Genomic DNA, 20,802 nt, shown 5'->3' with positions numbered 1-20,802 from the left:
GTTGGGATTCGATTATTGAGATCGGATTTGTGGTGACGAATGGACATGCTTAGATGCATGTCGCTGGTTGGGGAAGTATCTACGATTGCGTTTATTTTTTTTTTTTTTTTTTTTGCTTGATGATGTGATCGGATATCGAGTGATGTCCGTAGATTATATGGACCTAGTGTTGGTTGGTGCTCTGTAGTGTTGATGCATAATACTACAGACGACGGGGATATTTAATGACGCTGCGCATTGATCCCATGTTCATAGTTGATATCATGGAATTATCACCCAGTCACACCTGGATGAATATGCATCGGTATGCCTAAAGTTGGAAGCCCTCAAAGATGCAAACGCAGGCTGTCGACGTTGTATAATGTCGAATATACAAACACCATAAGATGTGGCCGCATTCTCTTTTTCGGCCATTATGGGAACACAAAAAGGCACAGGAGCTGATTGAATTTCTCTTACTGAACATCCAAGTAGGCACATGAATTCTAGGAGGTGACTAAGCTATGACTAGTGCATGATAGTTACCGGGTTGTCTACATGTAACCTCGTGATTCTCCATGGAAGCCCATGAGTCAGGTAGCAATAAGTTCTTCGACCCCTACTTACATTGAACGGGCTTGAGTCTATCAGGTGGAGGAGCCATAGTGACATTGTAGTCACAGAAAAAGCTGGAAGACTTGCATAATTATGTACACCATGGCTCTAAATTAATCATTTTGACCTTCACACTAGGATTTCCCTCCACTAAACTCCCAACCGCCGCTTCGACTTACAAATTCCGGTACTGTCATTCAGCTGACAGTGATGGAAAACATCCAATCTTGAACTGTACTATAGACCAGGTCGCGTGATAACTCACCAACAACATCATGGGTGTCCTTTACCTCATATTGTTCCGACACGGCTTTTGCCACAGCACCCGCTTTCCTTCTCCTTCTTTCCATCATCATAATTTGGACTACGCTGTCAAAAACGGTATTCAGAAAACTTCATGGACGCGGAATCATACTCGACCCGAACTGCCGAAGCCAAAGCTATTGTTCCAACCCCTGGCCGAATCGGGTAAGCATGTCCGAATTCCTTCACGGCTTCTATATTAAGCTCGACTATGAACCAGTGCTTTTATTATATTGTGAGGCAAGAAGACAGCTAAAAAAAAAGCGAAGACGCATTCATCTTTTCTCCTATGTAGCTTCGAGCACTCTACCACATTGCAGAAGCCCACAGCAGCCAATCATGGCTTGTCTTTGCCTCATCATTACGGTACACACTCAGCAGGGTGCTACTAGCCTACTACCTTAGTTTGAGGGTCTACCGGGCACAGGATAACGCATGGCCAGGGGAATATCCGAGGAACTAAACTAGGTGTTCGTGAAACAAACGGTGGGTGGGCCATTCCTCGCTTAAGAGCCAAGCAGGGTCCAATACAATCCATGGTGGAGATACTCGCCAACATTCCTGTCTGTCTTTCGGACTCTTCTTCGAGTTCCTCCGATAACCCATGTCGACCTTAACAAGTCCACACGCCGTCTAGTTGCAGACACACTTTATTACCCTGAGAGCACGCCTCATCTCGGGCTCTATAGCCACAATAATACCGAGGACTTTGTCTCTTGGCCCGTGCAGTTCGGGTGATGACAGGCCGATTTAAGCAACATCTGGAAAGATCGGCGCACGGCTAATATCAAACCGTGTGGAGACAGGGGTAGGGCAATGTTGGCTTGCGTCAGCTCGCCCTATGGCGAGCCATGCCATGCCAGGATATCCGTCAGCAGTCCAACGGTCATTACATAATGTCATTCAAGGTGACACTCCTGTTGGTGGAACTTATGAAAGCTTTGCGAGATCTTAACTGTTTTTCCAGGGTCTCCTGCTTCATAGTGAGGAGTTTGCAGACATAGTTCCTGTCGATCATCGGAAAATTCAGCTCTCCCGGCCGAAGGAAAGGGTATAAGACCAGTGGAGTGATGTTTCCCGCTAGCGATAGGGTGAGAGATATCACACTCACTTAACATTCAGCATTAATTCCTTCAATAACCGGCACCATGACCTTCTCAACCTCCTTTCTCGTGGCAACTTGGCTCATCTCAATTACCAACTCAGTCCACGCCCAACTCACAGGATTTGTTGGACCCTTGACTTCCGTCTCAGACAAGGCCGCCGTCAAGACGTGCAACGTCCTCGACTACGGAGCCACTTCAGACAACACCACCGACGTGGGGCAACCCATCATCGACGCTTTTGCTGACTGCGGTAGCGGTGGGCTCATTTATGTCCCAGCGGGTGACTATCTTCTGAAAAACTGGGTTTCCCTGAAGAACGGCTCTGCTTGGGCTATTCAGCTCGATGGCGTCCTCTACCGCGACTCGTCGCCTTCCTCCCAGTCATACATGTTCGAAATAAGCGGTGGTAGTGACTTTGAGCTCTTTAGTTCAAACGCAACGGGTGCTATTCAGGGTAGCGGTTACCTCTACCACCGTGATGATACTTACACCGGTCCCCGGATGCTGCACATTTCCGATGTGTCGGATTGGTCCGTTCATGACCTGGTGTTGGTTGACTCGCCCATGTTCCACTTCGTCATTGACGGCGGCTACAATGGAGAAGTGTACAATATGGCTATACGCGGTGCCGACCACGGTGGTCTGGACGGTATCGATGTGTATGGTGACAATATGTGGATTCACGATGTGTGTACCGCTGTCCCTCATACTTCATTTGGTTTCCGGCTAAGCTAAAGATATGATAGATGATGGTCACCAACAAGGATGAATGTGTCACAACCAAAGTGAGTGAACAGCATACTTTGCATTTGCCAAAGTACTAATTCCAGCCGCAACAGACCAACTCCCACAACTTCCTGATCGAAAACATCTACTGCAACTCCAGTGGCGGATGTGCCATCGGATCCCTCGGTTCCGGCGCCAACGTCAGCAACATCGTCTACCGCAATGTCTACACCTGGGACTCGAACCAGATGATGATGATCAAGAGCAATGGTGGCTCGGGCGATGTATCCAACGTCGTCTTTGAGAACTTCATTGGTACCTAACCCTATCTTTTCTCTAGCAGCATCCTAATGATGAAATAGGCCACGGAAACGCCTACTCCCTCGACTTCGACAGCTACTGGAGCAGCATGGATGCAATCGATGGTGACGGCATCTACTACCACAACATCACATTCCAGAACTGGACGGGAACCGCCGTCGACGGTGAAACCCGACCGCCTATTCGGGTCATCTGCCCTGAAGACACTCCTTGCACTGCGGTCAGCCTCGTCCAGATCGACCTGTGGGTTGAGGAAGGTGCTTACGATGAGTATGTCTGCAAGAACGCCTACGGGTCCGGCTACTGCCTCGACTCTGCTACTGGCACTTTGACTCCTTACACTACCACTACTTATGTGAACTCTGCTCCGACGGGATACGAGGCCCCCACTATGACTGATGATTTGACCACCGCGTTTGGCACGTCGGCTTCGATCCCGATTCCTACCATTCCGGCGTCGTTCTTCCCTGGTGTGACGCCGATTAGTGCCTTGGCTGGGAGCTCTTGAGGGGCTACAGGAATATCATATCAAGTAGGAGGAGGTCGGAATTATGAAGATATGGAATGGGTTGTCGTACTTACTTGAGGTATATTGCCAGCTAGTAATTATAGTATCACCCTAACCCAGATAATTCGGCCTCTAGTCTAGTCAGTCTATACCTAAACACAGCGCACGTGGCATAAAATTGCTAATGACTACGTTGAACCTTTACAACAAGCGGCTTCTTATCCCAAAACCACCATATCCCCTGCTCTTCCCAGATCGGCAACTCCACACCCGTAGTAAGATCATATCTCCAGAGAAGTCGCGCCAGAATAAGTCTCAGTTCCATCCACGCCAGATTCTGCCCCGGACAATTATGCGGTCCCAGCGAAAACGGATTGAATGCTTCCTTCTGTCTAGCACTGTCTCCACGGAACCGCTCGTCTTCTTCTAACCATCGTTCTGGCGCAAATTCATTCGGGTGGGTGAAATTCCGTGCCGCGCGGTAGGAGGAAAACGGAGGGATAGAGACAATCATCCCCTCGGGTACAAACTGGCCGGCTACGGTTGCTCCACCGCGCGGGACCTGTCGGCGCATCGCGTCCGGGATGGTCGGGCAAAGCCGCATGCCTTCCATGAGAAATGCATCGAGATACGGGAGAGACTTGAGCCGGGTGGCTGTTATGTCTTGCTCTGTGGAGAATGTCTGGCGGAGGAGGCCCACTAATGTCTGTAGGGTCTTCTGGTCCTTCTCTCGCAGGAGGTAATTGATGATACCAGTGATGAGGGTAGTGATTGACTCGCTTCCTGCTGCGACAATCATCATCGAGTTGACTTCCATTTCTTCCTGCGTCATGGTCTTTGACGCTATCATGGTACCCACAAAGTCTGGGTGTGTGGTTGAAGTAGCACCAGCTGAACTGGCTGCCACTCGCTGTGCGACTTTCTCGTCTGTGACTTTCCACATCTCCATAACTGGTTTCAACGCATCCGCAGGAGTAATAGCCAGAAGCAGCTGGTAAAGCATAGGGTAGAACTTCATCGACCCGACAATGATAGCAGCTTTGAACTGACTAACTGTTTGCACCCACGGATGATACTGCAGTCCCTCCAGACATCCAAATGAGCTACCCCATGTCAGATCGCCGATCACATCAAAAGCGAGGTAATTGATCCATTCCACCAGGTCCACGTCAGCACTTTTCCTTTCGCTTTTATGAGTAAAAATCTTCGCATCGAGCTTATTAAAAAGCGTGTCAATATATTTCTGGACAATCGGCTCCTGCAACGCGGTAAATTTCTCCGAAAACCCCGGGGCGAGGTTCTTGCGAAGACGGGCGTGTTCTTCCTCCGAGCATGCGATCAAGTTCGCGGCAGTCTTGCCGGGTGGTTGGTCCTTGTATTGGTGGGGACGGACAAATTCGCGGTCTGTGTAGATGTCGCGCCAGGCTCGGGGGTCGAGGAAAGATAGTTCGTCGGGGGCGACGCGGACAATGTCGCCATATTGGGTATGAAGTTCCCGGATGCGATGGGGCAGGTGGCCACTGATGTTGGCGTGGATGAAAGGGAAGCGGAATGCGCGCCAGAGCAGAGGGCCGGGGTAGTTGGAGAGAGGATGGAGGTAGAGGTTGTAGATGATGAGGGTGGTGAGGTACTGTTGCTGTCAGCTGTGATGTCCAGGTTCCTTAGAAGAGATTGGAGATACCTACAAGGATAGATAGAAGGGCTACAATGGCAATGAGGGCCATTGTGCTGAGTGTGCGGTGGTAGAGAAGCTGGATAATGGAATAAAAAGGATTATGAATCGGAGGATGGTGAGAGGTCATGCGGGAGATGGGGTGAAAATCCCCCGGGCGGAAATCAGGCACAAAACAGCACGAGTGGGGATTCGTTCCAACGTCCGAGCTATCTACTTATTTTAGTCCAAATTAGACTGCATGGGTGATTGGTCGAAGCCAAACCGACCTGCGGTACAGTTCTTTTCGGATCAATGATATAAAGCCAAAGCATCAGTACATCCCCACAGTAAGCACTAGCCATCATTAGTGTCAGTATTACAGACAGCATCTCAGCCTCGCGGTGAACAGTGATATATGGAGGGATATGTCCACTTCTCCGCCGCCCATTCTGACAAGAATCGCGAGTGGCAAGTGTATCCACACAGACCTTGCGTTATTCATGCGGAGCATACAGGTTGCCTTCTTCATGTCGAGATTCAAGGGCAAGCAGACACGGCGTCCCGTGGAGTTCTCTCATCCAACGCGTTAGCAGGAAGCCATGCTGGCGAGGAGGTCGGTAAAGCAAGATTGATCGGATGCTGATGGATGGGGAAATGTAGAGCCCCTACCTATTTTATAGGGATGAGGACAAGCTATTTTCTGCTAATATTAGCCAGCTAAGTGATGCCGATGTTGAGGATACTGACGCATAGTAGCTGAAGCAGCAGGATCAAGACGAGGAACAACGAATATGTTGAACCGACAAGTCTTTTCGATAAATTCTCATAAGAATATTTTGGCGCTTATAACTTGTTCGGTGTTTCCAATATTCGAATTTCGGCTCATCCAATTCGCCCAGTTTTCTGAACATGGAATTGGATTTCAGCATGGGTGAAGGCCAAGATAGGGATGAATTCTGGGAAGCATTTTAGGAGGGAACATTGAAGATTGACTACAGTGAAGCCTTCCTGGGTGAAGCCCATCAGTGCCAGATCTCTTCTGATTATGAATTGAATGACTGAGAAATGAATGGCTCTGCAGTGAAATAAATCTATGTGCCAAGTCCTTTGCTATCACAGTCTACCAAATTCCTATCGAGTCGGCAATGAGTGTGGCTTCCAATCTTCTTCGGCCGTGGTATAAACGCAGTCAGAGGGTGGTGATGTTATAGTGATACGTCAGTATTTCGGAGACGGCGATAACCATGGTTTCCCAGAAGCATGATACTGACGCGGAGGAGGGAATAGAGTCAAATGAAGTGGTAGTAGGGTTGAGTTAATGCGATAAGTGCAGTAATCAGGTTGGATACTGTCAATGCAGGAGCATTCTATGAAAGATTCCTTCACACGAAGCATCATGCTTCACCATTGTAAGCAAGCCAGTCACCGTCTCTCCACGGATATAAATACGGCCACTTTTCCTCCCAAATCTTCTTCCCTTCTTCATCATCTTTCCTCTCGTTATCTCATCATATTCCCATATTCTCAATGTCCCAATTCATAAAGACTCAAACCTCTGTAGTATCCAGCTCTAAATAGCGATTTACTTTCCATGATCAACATATACGTCAGCTATACTATACTTCAGTCCCACGTTTCTCGTGGCGAATATTCCCCATTTGGTCATGTACTTTGCTGTAGGCGCTGGTATATCAGAAAATACGTCTACCTTCTTGGTGAAAGACACTATGTTCGGTAGAGATGATTCTTCAAAGTATTGCATGATGAGCACTCGTTTGCCACAAGGGTCTTTCAAATCTTATGTTGCTACTTCGGTAGTCCTCAGTATTGTGACCTAATGGAGTATTTGCCCGGTCACAGTACAACACTTCTTCCCAATCCAGACGAGTCAGTGACTGCCTTGTATTTGAGGAGATCAGGAGAGCACGTGCTGTGCCCCTCACCGAAAAGGGCAACGGGGCAGCAAACCAGTCATACTCCATCTCGCTTACGCCTTCTTCTACTTCTTCTTCCCCCACGTTCCCATCTTCTCCCTTCTTCTCTCTACTCTATTGAGCATCGCCTCTTCGTCTCTGATTTCATTCCGCTTCCTTTCCCCCCTTCTACTGTGTCCTAGTAAGAAGCCGACTAACTTACTGTATAGGTACGACCCTCATCCCAGAGGGCTATTCTCCAGGTTTCGCGTGTTGATTAGACAACCGTGGAATTCGGGTTCACAATCAAGCCATGACTGCTCGCGACGTAGTCTTGCTCCTCGTGAGCGTCGGTCGGTTTGGCTGCTTCCATAATAGGGGTACGTGACGCAGGCAGTTTCTTCGAAGTTTTTATAGAGTCCAGTTGGCTGACAGCATGCCTTAGCCGCATCTCGCCAAGAGTGCGGTGTATTTAGGCGAGGTTTAGTGAGCGTTCCTGTCCGGTCTGACACTCACATCTTCCTGTTGACCCAGTAGAAGGCTTTCTTCGAGAGTTTCACTTCGTTGCTTTCTCTGTGTATGTACACGAGCCTCCATTGGCTAGGGGCAAATGACATTGTACTGACAGGCGCTAGCGGCCTCTCTTCGAGAGTACGATATATTCATCTGAGCGTCTATAGAGGGACTCGTTCAAGCTCTCTTCGAGAGTCTTGTCTTTCTCCTATGTTCTTTGGTCCCAGACGTTTGGTGAGCACTTTGTCTCCAAAGAATTGTTATATCAACCTGCTGACAACAGTATCAGCCGCTATTCCTTCGAGGATGCGGTATATCTCGGCAGATATCGGTGAGTACACATGTCCCTTTGCCAAAAAAGACTTCATAACAATGCACTGACTATAATGGTAGCGCTTCTCTTCGAGACGTGATGGTCTGCCAAACCCTCTGGTAAGCACCTATGTCTTTCAGATATACCCAGAACCTGGCTAACATGTTTTCCAGCCACTTCTCTTCGAGAATGTGGTTTTCATATCCTCAGCCGCTACCTTCCTTGAGGGTGCGGTTTATCCTAGCAGATATCGGTGAGTACACCTGTCTGTTCACATGCATTATCCCGTGTCAACCTACTGATCATTTTATCAGTTCCTCTCTTTGAGAGGCGATGGTCTGTTAAACCCCGTTGTAAGCGCTCCTGTCTTTCAGATACACCCAGAACTTGGCTGATATGAATCCCCAAGCCACCTCTCTTCGAGTGTGTGGTCTTCTACTAACCCCGTTGTAAGTACACTACCATCTATGACGAAGAGTCAAGCACTTGACTAACATGATTTTCAGCTACCTCTCTTCGAGAGTGTGGTTTCTACTTAACCTGTTGTAAGTATAACTGCTTTCCATATTGCCCAGCACTCGACTAACATAATTTCAGCCACCTCTCTTCGAGAGTGTGGTCTACAATCCCTTGCCGGCTCTCTTCGAGAGTTCCGGTTGGATTTCTTCTCTGCCGACCGGTAGGTTGTTCATCACCAACTATTTTCTTCCAGCCAAACATTGCATCTAACCATTGGCTTTGACAGAATGAATTCATCGCCTCCGTCTGTCGCCATCGCTCCGCCTCCGACGCCAAAGTTTGCCATCTCTCAGCCAAAGATCGCCTACCGATTCCCCTCGCCGTCATAGAAGCCAGAGTGTTCGACAATTCTTCAGTCGTACGTGAGATTATCTCGCCTCGGGCGGGCATCCAATATATCGAGAGTGTATTAAAGCGATACGACATGTGGGATATGAGCGCTATTGAAAACGACTAGCCAACGACATTGCCAGCAACTTCCAACACCAACAGAACAGCGACTATCCTTGAACCTCTAGTACCACTCCATCGCATGACGTGCATGCATTCTGATAGTCACGCAACTGGTCGAGAATTACACAGGTGGCGAAACTCAGCATCGCATTCGCACGCGATGGCCTTTCATATCCATCAGCCCAGGGAAAAAGGGCCGTGACAGGTCATTTGCCAATTCCAGGGAATCTTCCTGGCTATGGACTCTGGCACAGTCGACACAAATAATTACATCAACGTGATGAGAAGTAATCAGTCGCGATGTCGGCAGGGTCCACTCCAATGGCATAAGATGCTTAAGCGCGTTGACGTGTGCCAAGATCCTAAGTCCATTGGGTGTGCAGCTTAACAAGTACGGAGTACGCTCAAGAGCTTCGACTGGTGGGATTGCGATCTAGCTATCTCTCATGATTATAGAGATAGCTATAAGGTGGTTACGGTCGCGATGGATTGGATAGTTAGACCGCACAGTCTGGTGCATTACGAGCTCTGGGAATGAGAAGGATTGTGGAACTGTCGCCATGGTTCAGAATCAATTGCCACCGAGCACCATTACGATCTCCCATGGCTCTGCGTGAATTCCCACCGCCTGGTGTTCTTCGATGATGATGATCGAAGACGACAATAACAACGACAAAGACGACGACAACTACAACTCCAACGACACCGACAACGACACCGATAACGACAATAACTACAACAACAACGACGATCATGATGATGACGACAATGACACTGACAATGACAACAACAACGATGATAACAGCAGCAATGATAACAACGACGACAGCGACCGCGTGTTCTTCATATCACGACCTCAAAGAATGACCGCGGCGAGAAGCAGAGAAAAATTTTAGCTTTTTCCTCGGTACACCTCCCGCGAGGCCAAAGTCAAGCTCGAGCTCGCCCTTTACCATGACATGATCTTAATGGTCGGCGACTTTCGATCGGAGAATTCAATCGGTGACTGTAGGACACTCATCCCAAAGGGTTCTCTGGTACATGGGCTCCACATACAATGGCATACCGATCCGCGCTGTCAGACATTTGCGGCACGATAGACCCGCAGCCAAGATTCTCCCCTACAAAATCGACAGAGCCTGGTTGGCGATGCATCCACTCAACAGAGAACCAAGCCTGAGTACGATAATGGTCTCGCCAATGAGGGCGTCTCCACAATGTCAGGGGTAGCTCATCGGTTCCTCGATCCCACCTGGCGGCATGAGGCATGGTGCACAGATATTGATTTTGGGCTGTCAATAGTACGCATCTTGGGCACCGCACTTTCAGGACAGCGGAGCCGCACGACGGTTTAGTTTTGAACTCGACACAGTTCATATGATATGGCCTGCTAGGATGTCTTACTGGGTGCTTCAATGTTTGAAACAACAATATGATCCTCGACGCTGTCGAGTCCTTCAGGCTCGCTAAAATCACCATGTAATGCAACACAAGGCCGCATGTACATGGATAGTCGATACTGCAGCTAAACACACAATTAATAAAGAGAAAAGAGATAAGCGAGCGTGACAACTGACATGTCAGTTTTCAGTCAGTCACCAGCCTCTGTCTTGGTTGTTTAGCCACTTTAAAATCTTCTATTGCGGTCGTAGATATGTGTATCCTTTCCCATGAACATGACCGGGTTGATCTCAAAATTCAGAGCATCATAATGCAATTCAAATTATCTTTGGCATATCTACTACTTCATGCGAAAATGTCCAAAACTAAGCGAATTGAGAGCCGTCACTCAGAGTGACTCTATTGCCGGTTCTGTCCTCCAGGTGACAGACACTATCCCAAACGTGCACCGATTGAGGTGAAGTTAGAGATTGTCACGTTCATATGCTGACTAGAATTTCTTGGACGCCTAGATGGCAATTACCCAGGTAGATTTGGTGATTATCATTACAGCCGATGGACAGAAGATAGCGGAATCAAGCATCTAGCTGATGCCGCCGTACACTGACCGCGTTTCCGAGCTTTAGCTTAGCCGAAATACTTTCTTATTATACCTCGCTCGTTTAGTCAAGCCCCAAGTCAATGCAGAACAACAAATGCGAGATTTCCAGAAAGCATACATCAGTTGGGAATATGAACTACTGTGCAACCTCAGCGAGTTTAACAAGCATACCCTGATTGACTCCCTGCACGCCACACGAGCGCTAATCGCTAAAGAACCTCGCTGGTACATTAGTACGACATGGACGATCTACCACTACGCGCCTCCAGTCACATACGGCGCAATGATATCATCGCTACAATTTGCCTCTTTACATCGCAAAAGCAAAAGCCACAATTAGAAGTTTGAGCCACGAACTGGGCCCACCAATTTCACCAGGGGTTCTCGCTAAGGCGCACACTTCTTGCGCATGGAACCGAGCTCGAGGCTGGTAATCGAGGCTAGTTTTTCCTTGACACTCGGAAAATATCGACTGCGATACCGAAGCTTCAGCAATAGAGGCTGTAACACATTTCGGAGACTGTCACACTTGACGATGCTAACCGAGAGGCTTTTATTATTTTGCAGATAGAGGTAGTCTGCGGCGTTAGCATGATCCAACGTCCTCCGGGAAATGTACAAGCCAGTACAACCAATGTTATTGTCTGCTCAATGACGGCTCTTAGTTACAAGACTCTTCTGGTTACTGGGTCCAATGAAGGTTGTGGACAATCTTGCTGAGGCAGTGGTGAAAGTCTTCCAACGGGACGAGTGATTACGAGGCTGACGTAGCCAGCTTGTCCGGTTCCGCATGCGACGATAGAAACTCGATACCACAATAGGTCATGACCAAATGACTGATAACAATATTTAGCTACAGAATGTTCAAACTCACTTCCTCAAGCTCGATACAGCAGAGATCACGCTATCACCGACAAGTACGGTGGGTCTTTGTCAAACTGACTTACAGCAGACAAGCAATTAATGCTGTTTAATGGGTACCAAAAAGGCATCAAGGGGGACTACGAATGGTGTGTCGTCGGTGTCTCGAACAGAACAATTATTGACTGGATGTTTATTAGACGTTCACCTTTCGAGCCTGCTGTGGTGGCGTTTGCTCTTCGAAAAGATGAACAGCTCATTCTTTCATATATGCTAAATATTCGATCTTCTTAGTTCTGATATACTTTTGATTCATTCATCAATGCACGAAGGAGGCTGCGACAAGGCAAGTCAATGCCAGGAAGACGAAATTACCACCATTATTCGGATACCAACGACTAAGGCAATTGTCTTGATTGGTTACACGTACTTAATTTTGCTAACTCGAATATCATTGCACCGCCCAAGAAGGGCGCATTGTACTTGAAGAGGTCCTTGATGGAGAGCCTATAAAATGCATTCTCTCATGCATAATGCTATTAACCAACTATCGCAATCACAGCCACATCTTCGAAATCTTCACTTCGAAAATCTACTTTAACAAGCTGATTCGGGTGCCTATGCTGACTTCATACAGCGACTCGGGAAGGTATTGGACGAACATCTTCGAAAGATTCACGGAATTGTTCCAACAATTAGTAAAGTGTGGTAGGACTTCGTCGCCTATTCATCAACGTGATCGACAATGCTCTTATTATCGATCACAGTTGGTCGTGGTCCAACCAGTCGCAGGAACTGGTGGCTGTGCACCTTCTGAAGAACGTGTTCGCCTGTCGGACGAATGATGGTCAACGAATTCGTCCAAAAGATGTCATGCTTATTTCGCTGATTGCGGGTCTGCGAGCTTTGGTCGGAAAGCTCATGCGTTGGGGTGTGTGACATTTTTACTAATGATTGATATATATACTAGAGTTAAGAAGCTCCCATGGTCAACTTCATGCTGACGAAGGTGTCGGGAAATTTCAACAGTGTTGGTTCAATTGCCGACTAGCAACGGCTCAATGTTGGGTTCAGCCGGGAAAGTCAGATTCTGGTATTCGTTGGGAACCTTACCGTTAAGCCCAAGAAGAAGCAGTTCGTACGATATTGGTAGGTCATGATAATCGGGACAGATTCTGGTTTAATCTGCTTTATTATATGAGCCAATGAGACACATCATGATTGGAAAATCGCTGGTTTAACGGTCTAAGAGGACAAGATAACCTGTTTAGCGGAATGCTTGGGTGGATTGCACAGTCAATCGTTACGATGACAACTGCACTCGGCCGCGCCCCCTAAAGGCCTGAAGGGTCTCTCCTAAGCTCATTATTTTCTCGATGATCCTTCTTAGAGCGTCGTCCGGAGATCCTGTTAGTATCGTTCCTGACAGTGAAAACAATCGGAAGCATATCCACAGACACCACAGGTAAAGTTACCCCATCGTCCAGCTCATCAAATAACTCGTCATAATAAGAGGATTCGCTCTACTTCCTACCTCCATTAGCCAATCAAGGGACATCAAGGAAGATGTCAGCATGGTGGACATAAATAGATACAAACTCCACAAACACTGATCTACAGAAAACCCCATGAAAAAAACACCCCAGAGTCAGAAGCCAACCAACCTCAAAAGCAAATTGACTCCCCCTCCACCAGCGTCCGCTCTTCCCATTCTGGATGTCCTATCTACTCGGGACAAGCACCAAAGATCCATCCCGCATCTAGTTATTCTTCATCGCGAAGTGACCTATCGCGAACGGTGTCTTCCATATATTTACAATATGCAAAGATACAATATACAAACAAAGAATTCCGACCGTGCTAAGCACTTAAAAATATATTTAACAAATCTGAGCGATTCAATATGGACGAATATGAGTGCTGACTTGAACAAAAAGATATTATCGATACCGACCCAGTTGAGAACTTGAAAGCTACTTAGGGTCAGCAGTGCTTATGTGGACCCAGACACAGTAAGGTATCAGCGTAAGATGATACTGAGGAATCAGGTCTATCCGAGTAAACAACGCGACAGAGATGGTCGCAACAGCGACGACCAACGAGATGGTCAGTAGGAAGGTAAAAAATATACTTTGCCTACCTAGAATGATGGGTTAGTTTCTCGGAATAGAGACTAAAGGGACGTGTATCGCTGGAAGAGTGAAGAATTACCTCTAGACATGGATGAATGTCTGTCAACGGGAATGCTTGGATGCGGTACATAAATTAGTTCGAGATCCGGGGTTTTTACTAAGGGCCTATCAGTGAACTATAATAATGGAAGATATATACGGCCTAGGATGGTTATGAAATTAATCTAAGGAGTTATGCACTTTGAAGTATGTGAGTAAGATTAATAATGAAGTATTCCGGTCTATTATATCCTAATCTTTATGATAGATATGCAGATAAGATAAAATCATGCACATAACCACGCAGTCCCTGCGCTAGTGTCTAGTAGTTTCCAGATGCGTGGCGATTAAGCTTTTTCTGGGGGATTAATTCAACGTTATATGCTTTAATTCGATAACTTTGTCTATTAGTATAAAAACACTTCTAGTAACTTACAATAATAATAGTAACTCAATGAAAGACATAAATGTGGAACAACATTTGATATATCGTCCGTAGGCTGTAGTAACAGCAGAATATATATTTAATGGTTAGATTACCTGACTGTTCATTACATCCAAAACAACACACGAGAATCCAACTTGAATGGAAAGCAATGTGATAACTATCCTGATATTTGATGATGACAGTGTGGAAACATGAGACAAAAAGAGAGAGACATCATGTCATAGTCACATGTTGACCCGCAAACCACATGGTTGAGCGACGATTAACTAACTACTAACAGACTATCGATCGGGAACTTAAATTGAAGCTCCCGTGGAACCGACCCGAGGTGGAGCCAGGAAACACAAAAACAAAAAAACGTCAGCGACAGGACTCGAACCTGTGCGGGCGAACCCAATAGATTTCTAGTCTATCGCCTTAACCACTCGGCCACACTGACTATTTGATGGAAGATGCAGCATTTAGACGATAGATAATACATGGCAATACTATCTACCACAGCAGATAGAATGCTTCACCGACACCCCACATTTAGACATCTAGATAAGGATAGCCTACAACTACTCAGTTAACAGAATGCTATCTTCTCGAAAGCAACGAAATTGATAGAATGTCCTGGTACTAGATGCTCCCATACTGAGGTAATCAACCAGCCAGACGCCGCGCTGTCAAAGTAACATTTATAAACCCGGCCCATCCCATTCCATCCTTTCGTCACCCGCACCAGGGGCGCCAGGGGAATCAAATCCAAATCGCATCAATCAGAACCCATCCGGCCCTCGCATGCCAATTTTTTCCCAGACCAGGTGTCCGAAGTTCGAAAACAAACAAAAAAGAAATTCCCGCGTTCCCTCAAACATCGCGTCAATCCCAGAAGTGTCGCGTGGTCTCGTCAGTCCGCCGAAGCGCGCATACATATTCATACAATACAGAAGCCGCACATAAGGAATAATGGTACAGACGAAGGATCGCTCAATCATCAGCAAAGAATGGAGGAAATAAAAGAAAGATAATCAAGGCAAAGCAACAAAAGCATAATGCAATGGTGGGGAGCATGTATCCACCCTATCAGCGGGCAAACTCGGTCCACACCGTGCTGAGCCACCCGACCGGAACACCGACCTCCGAAGGCGTTGTCGCCGGCAGCTGGTCGTATTCACATCCCTCCAAGAACGCCAGCACATCATCTCCGCCTAGGCTGGTCGACCACAACCCGTTGGTATTGACCGTGTCAAGTCCATCAAGTGTTACCGGTGGTGACGCTCCCGGGTGGCCGACTGAGCCAGGTGGGGGCAGCAATGGCAAGCTGTGTGAAGTAGCCGCATTGATGGGCGGCAGCGACTGCGAATAAGGCGGAGGAGGCTGCTGACGATTGTTCAGCCACGAATTGAGAGGCTGCAAACGGTTGTTGGGCGGCGGTGCCCCATACTGTGAGGACCCCGTTGCCGTCGTGGTTGGCGGAGCACCGTACGGGCCAGGGGGTCCCAGAGATGGGAGATTGGGGGAAGACGAGTTGTATAGGCCTGCGTCAGGATGGTGCTGGAGAGATGGTAGAGAGTACGGAGACTGGGACTGCAAGGAGCGGTTTGGGGGCAAAGGCAGACTAGGCCGTCGCTCCCCATCCGGGCCAGGAAGCGGCATCCCGGGGCTATTGATGGGAACCCAAGACTCACGGCGTCCGCCTGCACCATCCAGTGGAGGCTCGCCCGTGTCTCCAGTTTCACTGCGAACAGCATTGCTGCCCGCATCGCTAAGGTTGGTAGCCCGATCGCTGACTGCTGCCAGGCCATCATCCTCCGCACTGTTATCAGGCAGTTGGTCTTCAATGATACCGAACTCCAAGAACAACTTCTCCAATAGCTTGAACTCCTCAAGGCCTCCGCCAGTTCCGCCTTCACGCACCGGACGAACCCCGTTCATATGCACGTCGACGCCATCCATGTCTATCTTACGCGAGGAGCGGCGGAAATCGCGCTTGACCTTAGCGAAATAACTATGCAGGCGGTTGAGGGTGCGGAACCACCCCCGCGCCATCTTCAGACGCAGCCGCATATCGCGCAAAATGTCAAGGGCCTTACGGGCTTGTGCCTGGCCTTGAGTGGTACGGTCTCTCGGAGCCAAAGCGGCATCCGGATCCATGTGGGGGAAATGGGCCGCATACACGCCGATGAAAGCGGCGTTATAGACAGCAAACCCGACGAGAGGATTCTCGACCAGGACGCCGCGGTCTTGGCAGGTGACCGCCAGATCAATTATCTGCCGGGCGGCATTGAAGAGCTCTCGAGCGCTCTCACGCCAGAAAGCCTCGGCCACACCGGGCTTCTCGACGGGGAACAGCGGTTCGTCCAAGGGACCAACCGGCTCCGAGCATCGTACGGGCAGGAAGGGGATATATGCACGATGGAGGACGATAACCGACAGGAAATAGACCATGTGCATGACTGTATACGGGGAGAGCGTGTTTTTATACATGATGTGCGTATCCGTGTTCCGTGGAGAGTACTGCAAGTTGCGCGAGAGGCTATCCTGGAACTCGCCCAGCATCGCTCGAAGCTGGGAGAAACGCGAGTCTGGGTGCCATGGGGGCAACTGTTCGTTTCTATGGCTGGGTTAGACTTTCGATGTGGACAATCGTTCAAAGCGGCAGCTTACCTTCTCCCCCCAGCGCACGACCACTTGGCAATGCTTCCCCAGATGCGGATGATACGAATCACCCGACTGAGCACGGATTCCTCGGCACCAACCTCCCATCGATCAATCTCATCCTCGCTGGAATCCTTACGTCGCGAGACAGGCGACCACGAAGACTTGGGATCAGGAGCACCATTACTCGGTAACCGGTCGTCTCCGAGAGCACCCAGACTTTGCCGGATGCTCGGAATTTGGACGCCTTGGGAGCCGAACGATTGCGGGCGGCGAGCAGCCGGCTCACTGAGACGGGACGTGCGGACCCGTTCTCCAAACGCAAAGGCATTATCGCTGGGAAGTTGGATGCCCAGCTCCTTGACGCGGATCATACGAGGTCGATATTTGCCGCTGCTTAAGCAACGGTCTAGAATGAAGCATGCCCAGAAAGTGCGACGCTTCGTCTCTAGTGCTATGATATCATCCGAGGTCTGTTCTCTGGGCTCCACCGGCCGACGGGATAGACCGAACATCTCGGCCTCCGTCTTTAGTACGGGCGACCGGGGCCCGTCGCGAGACGCCAGCTCATTCTCCAGCTCGAAGGGAAGACCCATGGCTTGGGATAGCCGGATGGCCATTCCGACATACAACCAGGCGCTCTTGCCGCGGCACATGCCCCATTCATGCAGTGCCAGCATGAGCAATGCTTGGACCCGGGTGAGGTCCGTGACCGCGAGACTGGCGCCGTCGACGCCGGCCAGCCGGCTACGCAACGCCGTCGCATAGAACTCCGAGGCGACAAGCGGATTGGATGGATTTCCGGGGGAGGGGGGAGAGTGGAAAGCGACCAGTTGGGGATGGAAACGGGCCGTGAGGGCGAGAACACCGAGGGGAATGAGCGGATTGGGATCCGGCTTGCTCGCAGGCGGGCTTTGCGCAGGATCGCGCGAGTGCTCTGGATGGGTGGACGGATTGGTCGAGGGGGTGGAGAGTTGGCGCGTTTGACCGATGAAGGAGGCAGGATGCAGGAAGGGGAGCATGGTCGCAAAATGGGACTGGAAAAGATCGAAGACCGCATCCCAGACCTTGGTGGTCAGGACCGCCGAATCGAGCACGTCGAGTGCGGATCGGGCCGCATCTTTTGCGGCGGACGAGGAGATGCCCGGGGCCTTGCGAGACCGTTGTCGCTTGGGGCTATCCCAATCATTGTTCCGTTCCTCGCCCTCCGCCAGCGCGGCCAGGTCTCGCTTGGCCGCACCACCGCCCACTCCGATGGCGGGGGCGGGATATACACATTCTCGACCGGAGGATTCACAGGCGCGGCAGGTGGTATCGATGCCGGCGTTGACACATTTTATCTTGCTTCGACGGCAACGAGCGCAGGCGATACTGGATCGCATTGTGACGACAGAGGCGGGCGCGAGAGACGGGATGCCCGTCTCTCCGGCAGGGTAGGTGGGAAGGAGATGAAGATCACAGGCGACGAGGTAGGGAAAGGACAAGGAGAGAAGGTGAGGAAGAGGAGGGAGAGGAGGAGGGACAAGGCCGTCCCCGGGACCACTGTTGACACGAGTGGATTGTCCTCACGTCCGCCGTATTTCTCCGGTAGTTTTTCCCCGGGATTCCGAACCAGACTCCAGACGGTCTGGGTCGCAAGGGGCGACAGCGATGGCCGGCCACGGCTGTTGTATTTTTGCCGTCAGTACTCCGTACCACCCCGACTAACAATGAACAGAGGGAGAGGGTTTGTGTGTGTGTGTGTGTGTGTGTGTGTCTGTAGGTGTGCACGGGGATCCACCCACGGTAGGAACTGACCTTGATTTTGGGAGAAATGCGCTTTGCTGGCGTCGGCTTCTCTTATGCCAAACCAGAAAAAAAAAAAGAAATCTGGACGAGGAAGCAAGGAGGGTAGTGCAGTCACAACACCGACTAGATACCGGGGATGATGTCGGGAGGAGGCAGACACAGGGCGCGCGCGGAGTAGCGGTAGTAGTACAGAAGTACTAACTAGTAGATCAAAGAGGATGGATGGGTGGGCGGCGGCGGCAAACGGAAGGCAGAGGGAAAAACGAAAAGAGTGAGGGAGGGAGGGAGATGGGTGGAGCGAAGGGTGGGATAATGAATAAATCGACAGCCGGGGAACGGGAAAATGAAGACCAGGGAAGCCGAATCGAAGAATGGAGAGAGAGGAAGGAGGAATAATTATTCAACCCACGATGTCACCAATAATGTGCGACGTGGGTAACGGGCAGAGAGAATGGAGTCCAGTCGGGTAAGAGGGTCGAAGGTAGAGTGGGGACTGGAGAGATTTGGGGGAAGAAGCAGAGAGAGCAGCAAGGTAAGTAGGGATAAAAGCCGCCAGCCGATAGTTATCCACCAGACAGACAGACAGACAGACAGGGTTGGTTGGTTCCGGGAAGAAGTACGAGTAGTGGTAGTGGTAGTGGTAGTAGTAGATACTGTGTGCGTGTGAGAGTGTGTGTTCCTCTCCAGGCTTTGACTAAAACTCCCCTTGAACGGAATACGCGGAGTGTGGGGGAGGCCGAAGTAGCGTGAGGCCCAGGGTCGGGGCACCGGACCGGCAACGTGAAGTTTGGGGGAAGGTCAATCAGCCCAAAGGATGTGTCGGGTGGATTAGGGAAGGGGAGGAATGGGGATTTTCGGTTGTGGGGAAGAGGAGAGAGGGGGAGTCCAAAAAAGTAATATCGAGAAGAAAAAGAAGAAGAAGAAGAAGAGGGGAAGGAGGAGAGAAAAAGTAGAAAAAGGAATCAGAGGAAGCTCGTGAAGAAGGAAGAAGATGGGGGAAGGGGAAGAATGGTGAGAGCCGCCCGTCGCCTCAGGTTAGAACTGGATGACTCCGGCCGACGGCGAGACAACAGACTGACTTTGGGGGGAAAAAAGAAAAAAAAAAATCAGAAAAAGAAAAAAGCAGCCAGTAGAACGGATCGACCTAAACAGGCAAGGCCCATCCGCATTTGCGGAGGCCCGACCCAAGTTAGTCCGGAGCGGGTTAGTGCGGCCTGAGGATGCAAGGACGCGACCGAGCGGCCGGAGAATGGTGGAGCCAGATTCCGACTGCCGAGAGATGGAGTAGTGGAAGAATAGTAGTTTGGAGAATGTGAGTTGAGAAAGTAGGAGAGAAGAAGCAAAGGTAAGTACCAGATGGAAGGGTAGTAAATAACACTGCTTACTGGGATGCTGGATGATGAAATTCGATGGGTGGTCAGATGGGAAAAAGGGGGGAGAGAACAAGAGAAAGAGAGAGAGGTGAAGAGAGCAACACACAACACCTTCAGTTCCCCTAGGGACATACAAAAAGTGTTAGAAAATAAAATAAAAATGAAATGAATTATTGTTTTGAGAAGAGGCGGCTTCGGGTAAATTACCTTACACGCCATGCCTAACTCCAATACTGGGGTTTCCGTCCGGAGAAGGCCTGTCCCCGTGGCGCTGATGGGGTCACGCCTGCGTATCCAATCTTACCCAACGCGGACTCTCTCTCGGCTGCCAGTTGGCGCGGAGGGCCCGACCGAATGCCATTCGGTTCAAGTGGCTTGTGTTTCCATGCCCATTGCTCCATCCCCGTCATCACTCTTCCACATCACTGGAGACACGGTGGTAAGTAAACCCATGATGGTGATGACGATGATGGTATTATCTACGTGGAGAGAACTTTATCAATAAAGAGCTGGGCATTTATCCCTAAAACATGACTACATACGATGGCTCCGGGTTTACCTTTTCGTACCTGTACCGACCGACCGAGATGCCG

General features: G+C 49.6%; 5 protein-coding genes and 1 non-coding gene across 6 annotated transcripts; 3 read left to right on the top strand and 3 right to left on the bottom strand.

The window, feature by feature from the left end:
• Nucleotides 1–2,045: 2,045 nt before the first annotated feature.
• On the top strand, nucleotides 2,046–3,558 carry BO88DRAFT_464447 (rhamnogalacturonase E; the record flags this gene model as incomplete). Its single annotated transcript, XM_025711317.1, has 4 exons — nucleotides 2,046–2,690; nucleotides 2,750–2,788; nucleotides 2,843–3,044; nucleotides 3,092–3,558. The coding sequence occupies 4 exons, from the start codon at nucleotides 2,046–2,048 to the stop codon at nucleotides 3,556–3,558; spliced, it is 1,353 nt and encodes a 450-aa protein (XP_025562133.1).
• A 158-nt stretch (nucleotides 3,559–3,716) lies between these two features.
• On the bottom strand, nucleotides 3,717–5,288 carry BO88DRAFT_444580 (cytochrome P450). The gene is made up of 2 exons (XM_025710116.1): nucleotides 5,244–5,288; nucleotides 3,717–5,188 (listed from the first exon to the last, which is right to left on the bottom strand). The coding sequence occupies exons 1-2, from the start codon at nucleotides 5,280–5,282 to the stop codon at nucleotides 3,740–3,742; spliced, it is 1,488 nt and encodes a 495-aa protein (XP_025562132.1). The 5' UTR covers nucleotides 5,283–5,288; the 3' UTR covers nucleotides 3,717–3,739.
• A 2,150-nt stretch (nucleotides 5,289–7,438) lies between these two features.
• BO88DRAFT_488794 (uncharacterized protein) lies at nucleotides 7,439–9,001 on the top strand (the record flags this gene model as incomplete). The annotated part of the gene is made up of 10 exons (XM_025712640.1): nucleotides 7,439–7,505; nucleotides 7,571–7,593; nucleotides 7,663–7,702; nucleotides 7,761–7,776; nucleotides 7,928–7,969; nucleotides 8,032–8,070; nucleotides 8,125–8,204; nucleotides 8,458–8,496; nucleotides 8,549–8,630; nucleotides 8,697–9,001. The coding sequence occupies 10 exons, from the start codon at nucleotides 7,439–7,441 to the stop codon at nucleotides 8,797–8,799; spliced, it is 531 nt and encodes a 176-aa protein (XP_025562131.1). The 3' UTR covers nucleotides 8,800–9,001.
• Nucleotides 9,002–9,567: 566 nt separating this feature from the next.
• On the top strand, nucleotides 9,568–10,552 carry BO88DRAFT_488793 (uncharacterized protein; the record flags this gene model as incomplete). Its single annotated transcript, XM_025712639.1, has 3 exons — nucleotides 9,568–9,759; nucleotides 9,820–9,960; nucleotides 10,024–10,552. The coding sequence occupies 3 exons, from the start codon at nucleotides 9,568–9,570 to the stop codon at nucleotides 10,276–10,278; spliced, it is 588 nt and encodes a 195-aa protein (XP_025562130.1). The 3' UTR covers nucleotides 10,279–10,552.
• Nucleotides 10,553–14,763: 4,211 nt separating this feature from the next.
• BO88DRAFT_t160 lies at nucleotides 14,764–14,844 on the bottom strand. The gene has a single exon. It is a non-coding gene; the product is annotated as a tRNA-Ser (tRNA).
• A 181-nt stretch (nucleotides 14,845–15,025) lies between these two features.
• Nucleotides 15,026–18,925, bottom strand: BO88DRAFT_70057 (putative C6 transcription factor). Its single transcript, XM_025713066.1, has 3 exons — nucleotides 18,846–18,925; nucleotides 17,058–18,712; nucleotides 15,026–17,004 (listed from the first exon to the last, which is right to left on the bottom strand). Exons 2-3 carry the CDS (start codon nucleotides 18,428–18,430, stop codon nucleotides 15,474–15,476), a joined length of 2,904 nt encoding a protein of 967 aa, XP_025562129.1. The 5' UTR covers nucleotides 18,431–18,712; nucleotides 18,846–18,925; the 3' UTR covers nucleotides 15,026–15,473.
• Nucleotides 18,926–20,802: the final 1,877 nt, after the last annotated feature.

The sequence above is a fragment of the Aspergillus vadensis genome, assembly GCF_003184925.1.
Source record: "Aspergillus vadensis CBS 113365 unplaced genomic scaffold BO88scaffold_14, whole genome shotgun sequence".
Classification (NCBI taxonomy): domain Eukaryota; kingdom Fungi; phylum Ascomycota; class Eurotiomycetes; order Eurotiales; family Aspergillaceae; genus Aspergillus; species Aspergillus vadensis.
Note: the sequence above shows the minus strand (reverse complement) of the source record. Positions and strands in the feature narration are given on the sequence as shown.

What these genes read in the sequence shown, in the direction of transcription:
- BO88DRAFT_444580 (XM_025710116.1), bottom strand. Translation starts at nt 5,282, where the DNA reads ATGGCCCTCATTGCCATTGTAGCCCTTCTATCTATCCTT. An exon ending in TAGCCCTTCTATCTATCCTT is followed by an intron (nt 5,189 to 5,243) that starts GTAGGTATCTCC and finishes TGACAGCAACAG; the next exon opens with TACCTCACCACCCTCATCAT.
- BO88DRAFT_70057 (XM_025713066.1), bottom strand. Translation starts at nt 18,430, where the DNA reads ATGCGATCCAGTATCGCCTGCGCTCGTTGCCGTCGAAGCAAGATAAAA. An exon ending in TCGTGCGCTGGGGGGAGAAG is followed by an intron (nt 17,005 to 17,057) that starts GTAAGCTGCCGC and finishes ACCCAGCCATAG; the next exon opens with AAACGAACAGTTGCCCCCAT.